Source organism: Mixophyes fleayi (genome assembly GCF_038048845.1).
Source record: "Mixophyes fleayi isolate aMixFle1 chromosome 1 unlocalized genomic scaffold, aMixFle1.hap1 SUPER_1_unloc_2, whole genome shotgun sequence".
Lineage (NCBI taxonomy): Eukaryota > Metazoa > Chordata > Amphibia > Anura > Limnodynastidae > Mixophyes > Mixophyes fleayi.
In genome coordinates, this window is record NW_027445876.1 from 285,646 (window position 1) to 303,468 (window position 17,823).

The window sequence follows — 17,823 nt, forward strand, 5'->3', positions numbered from 1 at the left end:
AGACACAGTCACCTCCAGTATTTTGTCGATTGGGACGGCTATAATCCAGAAGAGAGTCCCTGGATTAAAGCCTTTTATGTACATGCTTTAGGATTGGTCAAGAAGTTCCATCTGAAGTTTTGCAAGTAAACTTCACCCTAAGTGTCCGGTGGTCACTCATAAGAGGGGGGTACTGACACAAATCTGGTGTGTCACCTCACAGCCATCCATGCCCCTCCTGATCACCTATGGCACACCTGAGTCCTGTGTCACTATCTGTAAACAAACACTCCCTGCTGATCAGCGTGGCATCTTGAATTACATCACATGATTCATTCTGACAAAACTGTCTCCAAAAACTCCAGTCACATGATTCAGCCAGCCTTTTAGTGCACAGGGCGCCCTGCTTAAACCAGGAACTGAATTCTCTGGTGCAGGCTACCATTTTGAGTTTCGTGTCTCAGGTCACGTTCTCTTAGAGTCCCCTGTCTGTCATCTCTCAATACACCCTGATCAACCAGCAACCCCCACTGAGAAGCCACCTTCTACATATGTACTGTCAGATACTCAGAATCACTGCCATGTTTGCTTAGAGTCCCCTATTTGTCCTCTCTCAATATACCCCCACCAACCAGTGACCCCCTCTACCAGCCCTAATGTCTACAAAGTCAGCCACTGACCCCCTCTACCAATTCTAATGTCTACAAAGTCAGCCACTGACCCCCTCTACTATTCCTAATGTCTACTAAGCCACCCAGTGAGAAGCCACCTCCTAAATATGTTTCATCAGATACTCAGGATCACTGCCTCTCAATAGAGCTTCAACAATACAGTTGCAGAGCCACTGTCCATTCCTACAAGCAACCCTCCTGCCCCTCATCTGCATCATGATATAGAATGTATGTGCTGTATGTAATATCTACCAGATCCTTCTACTTCAGGCACTGCTACAGATTATGTTGAAGAAAGAAATAGGATAATTTCAAGGAGTGGAAATTGTATCAGAATATAAAATACAATAAAATGTGCAATTCTGGGACCCATTATGAGCAGTGAAAGGACGAGGCGAGTGGTTCCCTCCAGCAGTGAGAGGGTTACACAGAGTGTGGGGGATACACATTTTCTATGCTGTATTATGACCATCTGGAACTGGCGAGAGCCCAGATTCTGTAATTGTTTTCTATGTTTCCTGATCTCTATGTTTAATGCATCTTGAAGCTTCATTTCTTTAGCAGAAAAGATCTCAAACTCTGAATTGATGATGGTTCTTTACCTTTTCTGGTCTATTAAATATTTACCGAGTAAATGGAACTGATGCACCATTAAGCCCTGAGCTCTTGCACTGTGGAGATTCATCGTCAAGTTTATTTCATGTCTGTTATACGTTATCAGATGTAACAAGGTACAAGAAAAGGGGAGGAATAGACGACAAACATCCCGAAGTGGGGACTTGTGGGTTATAAGTTCTTGGGGTCTCACAGGGTTGTAAGGACGGAGGTGCCCATTGATAGAGAGATGAAAGTGTTTTGGTAAGATTGACGTTTTATTGAATATTGGCATTTTACCACCAGAAAGGCAGGTCACAAAGATTCATTGCCATTTAAAATCAAATCCTAAAACAATTCCAAACCAACATCTTGAATAAATAAAATCAGAAATTACTTTTTTATACATGTAAAACAAGGGTTCATATCCCTTTTGCGCCTTGGAAGCCCCTGGCATTCTGTTCAAGCCTATGGACCTATATTGTAGCCCGCTCGCCGATCCGTATTACAGATATGATATGAAAATATCTGTAATGGTGTGGTGACACAAGTAACGCGAATATTATTATTATTATCCTTTATTTATAAGGCGGCACAATATTTCCGCAGTGCCGTACAGAATAGACAATACAGGGTAAAACGGTACAGAACAATAAACGAATAATACCAATTCTCCAAGAGCTACAAGCATAGCTAGTACAGTGAAGTTGGAGAAGAAGAATAGGTATAGAGACTGGAAGGAAGAGGGCCCTGCTCTTAAGAGCTTACATCCTAAGGGGAGGGCAAACAGACAACAGGCACCTGGGGGAGTCAGTGGAGGGGATCTAGTGAAAGAGAAGCACGCAAAGGGGCAGGGAAGAGAGAGGTGAGGAGAACAAGCATGGAGAGATGGTTAGGTCGATGGCTGGTAGGATTTGAGAAACAGATCAGTTTTAACTGTCTGTTTGAAGGTGCTCAGATTGGGGACAGTCGGAGGGAGCGATGGAGGTCATTCCAATGAAGGGGGACAGCCGGGAGAAGTCTTGAATTCTGGGTAGGATGAGGTGATCAGAGTGGAGGAGAAGCGACGGTCATTGGCCGATCACAGGGAACGAGCGGGAGTGTAAATGGAGAGGAGGTTGGAGATATATGGGGCAGTGGAGTGGGAGAGGGCCTTGTAGGTGAGGATGAGGAGTTTGAAAAGGATTCTGTGGGGGAAAGGGAGCCAGTGTAGGATAAGACAGAGAGGGTAGGCAGAGGAAGAGCGGCGTGAAAGAAAGAAAGTCTCACATCTGCATTGAGTATAGAACAAAGTGTGACGATGTGAGGAGAAGGTTACAGTAATCAAGATGGGAAAAGAGTGCATGGATACTGGTTATCGTGGCATCCTGAGATAGGGAGGGCCGGATGCGGGCGATGCGTACTTGGAAGCGAGAAGATTGGGCAAGGGATTGAATGTGACGGGCAGAGAAGAGGCAGCGGAGTTGGGGAACAGCTGAGATGGGGGTGTTGTTAAAAGTGGTAGAGAGATCAAGCTGGGATGAAGATCTAGAAAGATGTAAGACAATGATTTCAGTTTTAGCAATATTAATTTTGAGAAAGCGTGAGGACATCCAAGATGGCGAAAAGACAGGCAGATACACGAGAATGGAAAGGGAGGAGAAGATCAGGAGAAGAGAGTGTGACTGGATCACTTATAAACAACTTATGGCATAAATTTATTTAAAGGAAATAGTGCAGGGCGCTTATTTATATAATTGCAAATGTACTTATTTTTGATATTGTGGGTATGTTGGTAAAAGACATATCTTTATTTCTGAGACCAGGGGAAGAAATTTGTTGTTGTGTCTTTGCTAGAGAAAATGCATGATTTCTGAGGTATACATCTGATACAATGTATTGTGGAGGAAGTCTTTTGTGTATTGTGATGTGGGGAGATGACTTGTTTGGGGATTTATACCTTTCTTTTGGATTGTCTGAAGAAAGGACCCATGTTAATCTCATGTTAATTAGACCTTTTGATGTGTGAAGGTCTAGCATCTGAAGGCACAGAAAGGTTTAATTAGATGCTGTTAGATTTTCTGTGTCCAAAATAAGATGCATGAAATCACAGCAAGTTTTAGGATATCACAGATAAGTGTAAATACTGTTAGCTTTGCATTAAATGTAAATCCAAGTTTGGGTAAACAAATTGCATCCTGATTCTCAAAATAGCTCAGACCGCAGTGGGTTTGCTTACCCTTTGAGGCTGTTTTCAAATCTGTATAAAAAGCACTGTCTTGTATTGAAAATTGTTCTTCTTGTTCCATTTGACCTGCTCCCCAGTACCTTCAACCAGTGTGAGCAAATAAACATCACTTGCTTCAAAGACCTGCTTGGAAACTTTTCTGTTCCTGTGACCTACAGATTAGACCCAAAATCTAATCTGTTCCCGGCTGCTTCTGAGGTTTGGACCCAGCACCCAGTACCACCGCTCTTCCTGCTACCCAGCAGCTCTGGTCAGTGTGATAGGCCAGGGGGGATCCATTCACAGTAACCTTGATCTATATTAAGAGGTCAGGGTTACCAGCCCAGGTACACCAGTAATGGGGTACACTCGCAGCGTCGGTTATCCAGAACAAACCTGGATCTGGATACCGGTAAAGGAGTCCAGTAGTGGCAGCATTTGTAAGCCCCTCCTACTGCGGTGAGAGGGCGCATTTGGGATAACGAAACGGAACGGTGGCAATGTAAGCCCAGCCGGTTCCCAGCAACAACAGACAGAGTGGCATAGGCGGCCCATCCTGTCACAGAGAGGTACAGTTGGATGTCATCGGTGTAAAGTGATGAGATCACCCAGTGATGTAGTGTACAGGGAAGAGAGTAGAGGGCAAACAAACTGGGTTATTATCTACATTCATAATTGAAGAAAATGTGAAATAGCAGTTAGTGGTTAGCGAAAAATACAGATGTAATTTTGTCCCATCCAGGTTCACGAACCCCAGGGTAAGAACCCATTACTTATCAGGTCTTTCTAAGCAACAGGTTCTGTGTTTGCAGCAGTGATAAAGGCACTAAACACCACTAGACGCCGCTGGAGGTTTCCTGGCTGCGCAGTAGACATCGCTGGAGGTTTCCTGGCTGCGCAGTAGACAGCGCTGGAGGTTTCCTGGCTGCGCAGTAGACATCGCTGGAGGTTTCCTGGCTGCGCAGTAGACATCGCTGGAGGTTTCCTGGCTGCGCAGTAGACAGCGCCGTATATTTCCTGGCTCCGCATTAGACATCGCTGGAGGTTTCCTTGTGTGAAATACCTAATGGATATCCCGTTGGCGTGGGTTACCTGGTGGGTGTGGAATTTGAGGTTGGAATGGGATACCTGCTGGTTTTCAGATACACAATGGTCGTGGGATTAATGCTCTACACGTGTGAGCTCCTGGATATTAATGCCTACTGATAAGAGACAGACTCCGGGAGAGCTGGCTGCTCCTCCTATAAGTACATGTTCTGCATATTATTCCATCCTATGTTATTATAGGATTTGGGACAGCGCTGCCTCTGTGAGAGAGACGTCAGACATTGGGACAGGTACGAGGTGAGTGAGGAGAAGTGAAAGTCATAGCTGGGGGGATCGTGGGAGTGTCAGAGAGAGAGGAGGGACATTGTAAGCTGTGAGACATCCAGAGAGGAGGGGGCACAGACAGAGCTGATAGTCCTGCAGGAAACACACAGCATCCAGTGGATTGTACAGTGAAGATCCTGTGCAGTGATCCACTTTGATCCATATATGAATGAGAAAATCCCTTGGGCAAGCAGATTCTCAGGAGAGCCTGTGGATTGATCTGATCAGGAGTTCCAGTGGATACTGGATATAAGAAAGTTTGAATCTAGTTGGTGCTGTGGGAGTGGATCTTGTGGATTAAGTTTTGACCATGTTCTGCCGTAATCACCGCAGTCGGGTAACTGTGGCACGCTGCTCTGCCCTGGAGATGGAGATCCGGAGAGGGCGATTCCGCAGAAGTATGCTGATCGACACCCCCCAGGTATGTCCTACTGCTGCCCTGGGGGTAATAAGAGTAACACAGTATATACTGAGTGCTAGGCAGGGGGTAATAAGAGTAACACAGTATATACTGAGTGCTAGACAGGGGGTAATAAGAGTAACACAGTATATACTGAGTGCTAGGCAGGGGGTAATAAGAGTAACACAGTATATACTGAGTGCTAGGCAGGGGGTAATAAGAGTAACACAGTATATACTGAGTGCTAGGCAGGGGGTAATAAGAGTAACACAGTATATACTGAGTGCTAGGCAGGGGGTAATAAGAGTAACACAGTATATACTGAGTGCTAGGCAGGGGGTAATAAGAGTAACACAGTATATACTGAGTGCTAGGCAGGGGGTAATAAGAGTAACACAGTATATACTGAGTGCTAGGCAGGGGGTAATAAGAGTAACACAGTATATACTGAGTGCCAGGCAGGGGGTAATAAGAGTAACACAGTATATACTGAGTGCTAGGCAGGGGGTAATAAGAGTAACACAGTATATACTGAGTGCTAGGCAGGGGGTAATACGAGTAACACAGTATATACTGAGTGCTAGGCAGGGGGTAATAAGAGTAACACAGTATATACTGAGTGCTAGGCAGGGGGTAATAAGAGTAACACAGTATATACTGAGTGCTAGGCAGGGGGTAATAAGAGTAACACAGTATTTACTGAGTGCTAGGCAGGGGGTAATAAGAGTAACACAGTATATACTGAGTGCTAGGCAGGGGGTAATAAGAGTAACACAGTATATACTGAGTGCTGGCCAGAAATTACCTCATCCTGGAGCAGATAAGAACTTGCTGAAACATTTTACTGAAGCTGAGTGGGCGTCCGATCACTAGCAAGTTATTAACCCATGTACTGAAATAATGACATATTTACATATACATACATGTTACACAAGGTGTCGTGACACAAAGATGTAGTACATACATATATGTAATACATGGTACCATGACACAAGGGTGTTAAGGGATACCGCTGCTGTGGGATATATACATTATAGGGGGATAACGGTGCAGTAGAATATATACATTATAGGGTGATAACGGTGCTGTGAGATATATACATTATAGGGGGATAACGGTGCTGTGAGATATATACATTATAGGGTGATAACGGTGCTGTGAGATATATACATTATAGGGTGATAACGGTGCTGTGAGATATATACATTATAGGGGGATAACGGTGCTGTGGGATAAATACATTATGCGGGATATCGCTGCTGTGGGATATATACATCATAGGGGGATAACGATGCTGTAGGATATATACATTATAAGGGGATATTGCTGCTGTGGCATATATACATTATAGGGGGATAACGGTGCTGTGGGACATACACATTATAGGGGATAATGCTGTGGGATATATACATTATAGGGGGATAACGGTGCAGTAGAATATATAATAGGGGGATAACGGTGCTGTGAGATATATACATTATAGGGGGATAATGATGCTGTAGAATATATATATTATAGGGGGACAACGGTGCCGTGGGACATATACATTATAGGGGGATAACAGTGCTGTGGGATATATACATTATAGGGGGATAACGATGCTGTAGAATATATACATTATAGGGGGATAACGGTGCTGTGGGATATATACATTATAGGGGGATAACGGTGCTGTGGGATATATACATTATAGGGGGATAACGGTGCTGTGGGATATATACATTATAGGGGGATAACGATGCTGTAGAATATATACATTATAGGGGGATAACGGTGCTGTGGGATGTATACATTATAGGGGGATAACGGTGCAGTAGAATATATATATTATAGGGGAATAATGGTGCTGTGGGATATATACATTATAGGGGATAACGATGCTGTAGAATATATCCATTATAGAGGGATAACGATGCTGTGGGACATATACATTATAGGGGGATAACGGTGCTGTGGGACATATACATTAGAGGGTGATAACGATGCTGTGGGACATATACATTATAGGGGGATAACGATGCTGTGGGACATATACATTATAGGGGGATAACGATGCTGTGGGACATATACATTATAGGGGGATAACGATGATGTGGGACATATACATTATAGGGGGATAACGATGCTGTGGGACATATATATTATAGGGGGATAACGGTGCTGTGGGACATATACATTATAGGAGGATAACGGTGCTGTGGGACATATACATTATAGGGGATAACGGTGCTGTGGGACATATACATTATAGGGGGATAACGATGCTGTGGGACATATACATTATAGTGGATAACGATGATGTGGGACATATACATTATAGGGGGATAACGGTGCTGTGGGACATATACATTATAGGGGGATAACGATGATGTGGGACATATACATTATAGGGGGATAACGATGCTGTAGAATATATACATTATAGGGGGATAACGGTGCTGTGGGATGTATACATTATAGGGGGATAACGGTGCAGTAGAATATATATATTATAGGGGAATAATGGTGCTGTGGGATATATACATTATAGGGGATAACGATGCTGTAGAATATATCCATTATAGAGGGATAACGATGCTGTGGGACATATACATTATAGGGGGATAACGGTGCTGTGGGACATATACATTAGAGGGTGATAACGATGCTGTGGGACATATACATTATAGGGGGATAACGATGCTGTGGGACATATACATTATAGGGGGATAACGATGCTGTGGGACATATACATTATAGGGGGATAACGATGATGTGGGACATATACATTATAGGGGGATAACGATGCTGTGGGACATATATATTATAGGGGGATAACGGTGCTGTGGGACATATACATTATAGGAGGATAACGGTGCTGTGGGACATATACATTATAGGGGATAACGGTGCTGTGGGACATATACATTATAGGGGGATAACGATGCTGTGGGACATATACATTATAGTGGATAACGATGATGTGGGACATATACATTATAGGGGGATAACGGTGCTGTGGGACATATACATTATAGGGGGATAACGATGATGTGGGACATATACATTATAGGGGGATAATGATGCTGTGGGACATATACATTATAGGGGATAACGATGCTGTGGGATATATACATTATAGGGGGATAATGATGCTGTTTGACATATACATTATAGGGGGATAACGATGATGTGGGACATATACATTATAGGGGGATAACGGTGCTGTGGGACATATACATTATAGGGGGAACCCGATGCTGTGGGACATATACATTATAGGGGGATAAAGGGGTATAGTTGTGTCGGTATAAGTGAGTAGGATGTCACAGGCTCTCTGGCAGTGTGGAAATCCCTAGTGATAAAAGACAGTTGCACACATCCCTCCCCTGTCTCATGATTTCTGCTGTGGAACAATCCCTGTGTTTGTTGAGGAAGTTGTCACCCTGAGGGGTCTGTGTAATCCTCTGATCACAGTTTGTAGAGCGTACAATGATTTTCACATGATGGAATCCGGTTCCCTCCAGTAACTCATATGACATCAGTTCCCCGTACATTCCTGCTGCAGCAGAGTAACACCAAGATCAGGACATAATGTTCTAATGACAAGCCATTGTACAATGAAGGGTTAATATTTCTATAGGAGAATTAGGGTCCAGCCTATGTGTCACCATTTCTTACCAGCTGTCATGATTCTAAGGGGTATATTTATTAAACTGCGGGTTTGAAAAAGTGGAGATGTTACCTATAGCAACCAATCAGATTCTAGCTGTCAGTTTGTAGAATGTAGTAAATAAATGATAACTAGTATCTGATTGGTTGCTATAGGCAACATCTCCACTTTTTCAAACCCGCAGTTTAGTAAATATGCCCCTAAATGTCTGATTAGTAATTTGTATTTTATGACATAATGTGATGCTTCTGCTGTGACTCTTGTACACTAGGATTGTGTTTTTGGATACACATATTGTAATATTTGTTGATTTATTTGCTGTCCGATACTGTTGCAGTCTCCAAAATGTGACCGTTCTATCAAGGTTTCAGTAATCAATACATAATGTTTGCTTCTGACCCTATTATCCTGAGGTCTATTTTATAATGTACTTTTATTCATCTGATCCAAAAAGCCCTAAGTACCGTCTATGCCACCCTGTCTGTGTTGCTAGGAGTTGGCTGGGCTTGCCTTGCCACCATCCCCTTTCTTTATTCCAATTGTGCCCCTCTAAACGCATTAGGAGGGGCTTGTTTCTGCCACTGTTAGGCTCCTTCAACGGGACCTAGAACTCCTTCTTTCTGGGTAACTCTCGCTGCTAGATCAGGGTTGGTGTGGATGGTTCCCCCTGGCCTATCACACTGGCCAGAGCTGCAGTGTAGCGGGCAGAGCGTTGTTACTGGATGCTGGTGCCCAATCTCAGAACAGGTTATTTTTAGAATCAGGATGCAATGTGTTTGCACAAACATGGATTTACATGCATTGCAAAGCCAACAATATTTACACTTTTCTATGAAATTCTAGAGATGCTGTGATGTCCTGCATCTGGTTTTCAGATGCAGAGAATCTAGGAGCCATTCTTAATTGAAAGTTCCTGCCTTCAATGTTGGACCTTCACACATCAAAATATCTAATTAACACAGACCCCTCTTCACACAAGGCCAGAATACACATTCCCAAAGAAAGGTACAAACCCCAAACAAGCCACTTCCCCACATCACAACACACAAAAGACTTCCATCCACAAAGGCTTATTGTATCAGATATATACCTTAAGAAATAATGCATCTCCTCTAGCAAGGTTAAACAAGAAGCAAATTTCTTCCCCTGGTCTCAGAAATTAAAGATTTCTCTTACAAAAATATTCACATTATCAAAAATAAGTGCATTGGCAATTATATAATTAAGCGCCCTACGCTATTTCCTTTAAAAAAAATTATACCATAAGTTATTTATAAGTGATCCAGTCACAGTAACAAACTTCTTCAAAAGGCATTAATATTTATATGGCTTATAGCAGTCGCCCAGCATGCTTGCCGAATAACCAGATCTGCAGCTGTTTTGGCAACCCATGTGGTCCTCCAAATAGCATAGATCCATGTTCGCGTGTCAGACCTGATCGACAAGTGAATGGGACACTGTCTACATCCAGTGCAGCAATTCAACATATACCTGCGCTAATAATAGTCACATGCTGACCGGAGTTTCATCCTAATCAGATCTTACTTATCCGGATCTGATATCGGTGCATAGATCAATGTCTGGACAATTAGTCTACCAAATCTGCATGTCTGTCACCGGCTTGTCCTAAACTAACAGACAGGAATAGCACATGAAGATCAGTTCCAAACCGAACCTGAACATAATTACTAGCTGGCTCCTTCAGTTTTTATGCAGTAATGTTATGAGGTTCATGTATTTTACCTTTGTTGGTACAGGAAAATGTGAAGGTGCTCACTTATCTCTGTACCCATAGAAAAATGTTATGTGTAAGCAGTGTCTACCTGGTCCTATTGCCAAATGTGAGACTACACGGGGTTCAGACCCTGGACAGTGATTGTTAGGTGTCAGGTGTAAGGCAAGGGGAGACCACATGCATTAGGAGGAAGGACCACTGAAAGTTATATGGTCTTATAATTGGATAAACTGACATAAAATTACCTTGTATAATCTGGTTTTTGTTCTGATAGAGTACAACTCTCATATAGATCATTATTCTCCCCAGTCTTTTCAGTATGTCTTCTCTCTTACAAGTCATTACTCTCCAGTCCTGTCAGTATCTTCACTCTCTTATAATTCATTACTCTCCCCAGTCCTGTCAGTATCTCCTCTCTCTTATAATTCATTACTCTCCCCAGTCCTGTCAGTATCTTCACTCTCTTATAATTCATTACTCTCCCCAGTCCTGTCAGTATCTCCTCTCTCTTGTAATTCTTTACTCTCCCCAGTCCTGTCAGTGTCTTCTCTCTTACAAGTCATTACTCTCTAGTCCTGTCAGTATCTTCACTCTCTTATAATTCATTACTCTCCCCAGTCCTGTCAGTATCTCCTCTCTCTTATAATTCATTACTCTCCCCAGTCCTGTCAGTATCTCCTCTCTCTTATAATTCATTACTCTCCCCAGTCCTGTCAGTATCTCCTCTCTCTTATAATTCATTACTCTCCCCAGTCCTGTCAGTATCTTCACTCTCTTATAATTTATTACTCTCCCCATTCTTGTCAGTGTCACCTCTCTCTTATAATTCATTACTCTCCCCAGTCCTGTCAGTATCTCCTCTCTCTTATAATTCATTACTCTCCCCAGTCCTGTCAGTATCTTCACTCTCTTATAATTCATTACTCTCCCCAGTCCTGTCAGTATCTTCACTCTCTTATAATTCATTACTCTCCCCATTCTTGTCAGTGTCACCTCTCTCTTATAATTCATTACTCTCCAGTCCTGTCTGTATCTTCACTCTCTTATAATTCATTACTCTCCCCAGTCCTGTCAGTATCTCCTCTCTCTTCTAATTCATTACTCTCCCCAGTCCTGTCAGTGTCTTCTCTCTTACAAGTCATTACTCTCTAGTCCTGTCAGTATCTTCACTCTCTTATAATTCATTTCTCTCCCCAGTCCTGTCAGTGTCACCTTTCTCTTATAATTCATTTCTCTACCCAGTCCTGTCAGTATCTTCACTCTCTTATAATTCATTACTCTCCCCAGTCCTGTCAGTATCTCCTCTCTCTTATAATTCATTACTCTCCCCAGTCCTGTCAGTATCTCCTCTCTCTTATAATTCATTACTCTCCCCAGTCCTGTCAGTGTCTCCTCTCTCTTATAATTAATTACTCTCCCCAGTCCTGTCAGTATCTCCTCTCTCTTATAATTCATTACTCTCCCCAGTCCTGTCAGTGTCTCCTCTCTCTTATAATTCATTACTCTCCCAGTCCTGTCAGTATCTCCTCTCTCTTATAATTCATAACACTCCCCAGTCCTGTCAGTATCTCCTCTCTCTTATAATTCATTACTCTCCCCAGTCCTGTCAGTGTCTCCTCTCTCTTATAATTCATTACTCTCCCCAGTCCTGTCAGTATCTCCTCTCTCTTATAATTCATTACTCTCCCCAGTCCTGTCAGTGTCTCCTCTCTCTTATAATTCATTACTCTCCCCAGTCCTGTCAGTGTCTCCTCTCTGTTATTATTCATTACTCTCCCCAGTCCTGTCAGTATCTCCTCTCTCTTATAATTCATTACTCTCCCCAGTCCTGTCAGTATCTCCTCTCTCTTATAATTCATTACTCTCCCCAGTCCTGTCAGTGTCACCTTTCTCTTATAATTCATTACTCTCCCCGTCTTGTCAGTGTCTCCTCTCTGTTATTATTCATTACTCTCCCCAGTCCTGTCAGTATCTCCTCTCTCTTATAATTCATTACTCTCCCCAGTCCTGTCAGTGTCACCTTTCTCTTATAATTCATAACACTCCCCAGTCCTGTCAGTATCTCCTCTCTCTTATAATTCATTACTCTCCCCAGTCCTGTCAGTATCTCCTCTCTCTTATAATTCATTTCTCTCCCCAGTCCTGTCAGTATCTCCTCTCTCTTATAATTCATTTCTCTCCCCAGTCCTGTCAGTGTCACCTCTCTCTTATAATTCATTACTCTCCCCAGTCCTGTCAGTATCACCTCTCTGTTATTATTCATTACTCTCCCCAGTCCTGTCAGTATCTCCTCTCTGTTATTATTCATTACTCTCCCCAGTCCTGTCAGTGTCCCCTCTCTCTTATAATTCATTACTCTCCCCAGTCCTGTCAGTGTCACCTCTCTCTTATAATTCATTTCTCTCCCCAGTCCTGTCAGTATCTCCTCTCTCTTATAATTCATTACTCTCCCCAGTCCTGTCAGTGTCACCTCTCTTACAATTTATTACTCTCACCAGTCCTGTCTCCTCTCTGTTATTATTCATTACTCTCCCCAGTCCTGTCAGTGTCTCCTCTCTGTTATTATTCATTACTCTCCCCAGTCCTGTCAGTGTCTCCTCTCTGTTATTATTCATTACTCTCCCCAGTCCTGTCAGTGTCTCCTCTCTGTTATTATTCATTACTCTCTCCAGTCCTGTCAGTGTCCCCTCTCTCTTATAATTCATTACTCTCCCCAATCCTGTCAGTGTCTCCTCTCTCTTATAATTCATTACTCTCCCCAGTCCTGTCAGTATCTCCTCTCTCTTATAATTCATTACTCTCCCCAGTCCTGTCAGTGTCTCCTCTCTCTTATAATTCATTACTCTCCCCAATCCTGTCAGTATCTACTCTCTCTTATTATTCATTACTCTCCCCAGTCCTGTCAGTGTCTCCTCTCTCTTATAATTCATTACTCTCCCCGTCTTGTCAGTGTCTCCTCTCTGTTATTATTCATTACTCTCCCCAGTCCTGTCAGTATCTCCTCTCTCTTATAATTCATTACTCTCCCCAGTCCTGTCAGTATCTCCTCTCTCTTATAATTCATTACTCTCCCCAATCCTGTCAGTGTCTCCTCTCTCTTATAATTCATTACTCTCCCCAGTCCTGTCAGTATCTCCTCTCTGTTATTATTCATTACTCTCTCCAGTCCTGTCAGTGTCCCCTCTCTCTTATAATTCATTACTCTCCCCAGTCCTGTCAGTGTCTCCTCTCTCTTATAATTCATTACTCTCCCCAGTCCTGTCAGTGTCTCCTATCTCTTATAATTCATTACTCTCCCCAGTCCTGTCAGTATCTCCTCTCTGTTATTATTCATTACTCTCCCCAGTCGTGTCAGTGTCTCCTCTCTCTTATAATTCATTACTCTCCCCAGTCCTGTCAGTGTCTCCTCTCTCTTATAATTCATTACTCTCCCCAGTCCTGTCAGTGTCTCCTCTCTTTTGTCAGACTTACTTCTGCTCTTTTAGATTGTAAGCTCCCACGAGCAGCGTCCTCCTTCCTCTTGTCCCTTGCCTCATACATGTTCTCCAAATCACCTATACCCTCTTGCACACTGTGTAATATTTTCTGTACTATATTGTAATGCTTCCAGTACGTCGTTCTCTTTTCCTTTTCTTTTTTATATGCCCTACTTACCCATTGTAAGGCAGTGGAAATGAATGAATTGAGAATAATAATATTACTAATTACTCTCCCAGTCCTTTGATTCTCACCCGGTCTGCCCCCTCCCAAACCTCCTGACATAGTGGGTCCTCTCTACTATATGAGTTAGGTCATGTATGCTAATATTATACAGCACAGCAGTCTCTGGATGATCACAATCACCTGCCCCATTTAGTAACTAGTAATTAGTTAAACAGGACAATTTTACAAGTTTGCTGTTACTAATAATACTCACTGGTAATTAATTATATGAGACAGTCTGACAGTCTGATCTGTAGGTCACAGGATATTACAGGTAATAGATGTCATGCAGGTTCTTGGTGTTTATTGCTCACAGGTAGTCATTACAAGAACTGTTACACATCAGTATTCGGTAGTGATGATTCATCCAGCAGGACAACATGGTACATGCAGCAACCTGCATTCTTTATATGTCAGTCTCCACCCCTGCCATATATTCAAAAAAGCACCAATCCCAGTGGGTGAAGTGATCAGGGCAGCGAATAGCCAGGCTGCACTAAGCCAAGCAATCAGGACTAGGTTTGTGTGGGCCAATGAGTAAGGACTTTATGCCCATGTGCAGCACATTTCTCTCCTGCTCAGACCTCCCTGTTGCAAACAGGAGAACTTTCAACACAGCGATTATTACAAATTAATATTTAGCATCGGAAGTATCTATCTACACAGGGAACAATGCATTATCCGAAACTGACACTGTGGCATCCACTTTCCCCCACATGAAAATGAAAGGAAATAACTTATTGTATATAATTATCTTGCTGGCAGAGTATATTTTTTGTAAATGCGTAACGTATATTAAGATACTGATTTCTGGGCTTGGATGACTACAGCATGAATATGTAAAACCGAGTCAGGAAATCACACATTGGCTAGCATTGCTGCCTCGGAGAGCTGGTGTCATAAGTTGGAATTATATTTCGACCAGGGCCCTCTCTGTGTCATTTGTGTGTTCTCCCCGTGTTTGCGTGGACTTCCTCTAAGTGCTCCCATTTCCTCCCAGAGACCAAAAACATACTGGTAGGTTAATTGGCTTCAGAAAAAAATGTACCCTAATGTTTGTGTGTGGGTGGTAGGGAATTTAGATTGTAAGCTTCAATGAGACAGGGACCTAAGCAAACCATAATTAGCAGCTGGTCTGAGGCCAAGTAGGGTTATGTTGACTGTCACATTCATTTGCTAGAAGGGGGACCCTATGTATCTGTGTGTAGGTGTGTTAGATATTATAGGGAACTATCCCAATGAGGAAGCATGCAGATCTGGGAATCCCAGATAACTGTAAATTGTTTTTGCAATCCAGTTTTATATAATTCATTGCTTACTGTGACTAGAGCTATTCCTGATGTAAAAATGAATATGTGTTATCTCTGTGTGGGCATGAAGGGTGGCCGGCCCTCTTTCACAGCTCACAGAGAAATGGGCTGGCCATGGACATAAAGTCCCATTGGCTTAGTCAAACCTTGTACTGATTGGTTGGCTCAGTGCCATCCACGCCTTCTCCCAGATTGGCCAACCTGCTCAAACATCCCCTATGTTCAGTATTTCAAGTGCTTATCTGAATTTATAACAGGGGTGGAGAGTGATTTGTGGCTCATCAGTGATCATCAGTACCAAATAGGTGTGTACCAGGCCTTGTAAAGGCTATTTTAAGCAATAAATACCATGCTTCCTACAAGATCCTGCATGCATATTACCAGCTGTAATCCTGTATCCTGATGACTGCTGGGTACAGACGTGACCATGTAGAGCTTCTGCTGCAGCAACCATAAATGTCCCAAAAATGCCCACATCTTGAGGACTTTGCTGGACAGATCACCCCTGAACTAGCACTGCTTCTCTCGTCCTACCAGGGATTTGGACACTAGCGTCCGTTTGCACTGGCTCAAGATTTGTGACATAATGCTCGTGCCACCTAAAAGTTGTGCTCCCACTGCCTACCTCCTGGATCTCCCTTGCAGCCTGGCTTTCGGGTCACCTGCGACCTTGTGGGATCATTGGCCCAGCTACCCAGTCCCCTCCACCACTAACAATAGTTTCACATCTACCCGCCACTCTCCTGACTTCCAGACAACACCCTCTGATTGGGCTCGGATCCCGTCACTTGGGACATCTTCTATTCTCCTGCATGTGAGAAGCAAGTAAACTTGTAACCCAATTAGACCTCTGCACCACCATGGCCTCCTCACCATCCACGACCCTGCACAATCTATAACCCTTGCTAATTAGGTGAGTCTCCAAGCACCAGCCTACCTAAGCACCATCTACAGTAGTGCCCAAAAGTATTGACACCTTTGTCATTTTTTCTAATAATGCTTCATTATGTCCAGAAAATTGTTGAAATTAAAAAATATTTTGGTATTCACATATGTATTCCTTTCATTTACTAAGTTGTAGCTTATTCCACACAAAAATCTTTAAATGAGCCAAAGTTATTGGCACCGTTTAGAAATAGTTAGAAACAATTAGTTTTCAAGCAGGTGATTCTCCTTCACTTTTGTACCAGAACTCGCCTGTGGTGAGTAGTGGGTGTCTGCAAAGAAAAATGACTCATTAAACAAACTTGAATAAGAAAAATGACTCATTCTCCTGTTTTGTGTCACAGTGGGTACTGCAGTGAGCGTGGAGGAAAGAAAGAGCATGAGAATTTTCTGAGGAGGTCAGACAGAGGATTGTCACCAAACATAGACAATCTCAAGTCTACAGTGACCTTGAGGTTCCAGTTTTCACTGTATGTAATGTTATATGGAAGTTTAAGGCTCATGGCACTGTAGCCAGCGTCCCTGGATGTTGGTCTAAGAGAAAACTTGATCAAAGATTGCATAATAGGACTGTTCCAGTGGTGGAGGAAACACCTCAATCAATTGCCAGGTTCAGGCATCTATAAGATAGAAAAGTGAAAAGAACACCATCCCGTACAGTCACACATGGAGGAGGTTCACTGATGTTTGGGATACTGTGCTGCATCTGGCACTGGACGTCTTGAACATGTGCATGGCATCATGAAGTCTGGAGGCTACCGGACCATTTTGGAGTGCAATGTTGAACCCAGTGTCAGAAACCTGGGTGTTCCAGCAGGACTATGACCCCAAACACACTTCAGAAAGCACGCAAGGATGCTTCAAGACAAGATGGACTGTTAGGAAGCACCAGCACCGAGTCCAGATGTAAATCCCATAGGACACCTGCAGAGAGATGTGAGAGCAGCAGTTGGGAGAAATCTGGGGGACTGGAGCAGTTTGCACAAGAAGACGCTCATTGTAGTCTAGAGTGTCAGTAGTTTAATCAATGCTATTTCTATCATTTTCTGATACAAAAGGATATCCCTTAATAATTTCAGAATAGAAAAACACAGGTTCTATATATTAACATAGAATTGTGGAAATACGGCTTCAAAACTTGGTTAGAGGAAAGTGTGAGTTATTTGAAAAAAGTGTGAGGGTTCCAATATTTTTGGCAATACCTGTGATTCTGGACCTCTACACAATCTAGGCCTCTAAACCACCGGAACCAGATCTC

The 17,823-nt window shown here is 42.9% G+C and overlaps 1 protein-coding gene across 3 annotated transcripts in view; it reads left to right on the forward strand.

The window, feature by feature from the left end:
* RTKN (rhotekin) overlaps positions 1-17,823 on the forward strand; it is a 105,798-nt gene that overhangs the window by 6,587 nt on the left and 81,388 nt on the right. Inside the window, exon 1 of one of the 3 annotated variants that reach the window (XM_075193672.1) lies at positions 4,833-5,242. The exons of 1 other annotated variant lie outside the window; for it this stretch is intronic. In XM_075193672.1, the coding sequence (XP_075049773.1) occupies positions 5,132-5,242 (111 nt within the window). In that variant the 5' untranslated portion in view covers positions 4,833-5,131. Of the gene's footprint in view, positions 1-4,832; positions 5,243-17,823 lie in introns of those variants that run through there. One more of the 3 variants, XM_075193669.1, reaches the window with a different exon arrangement.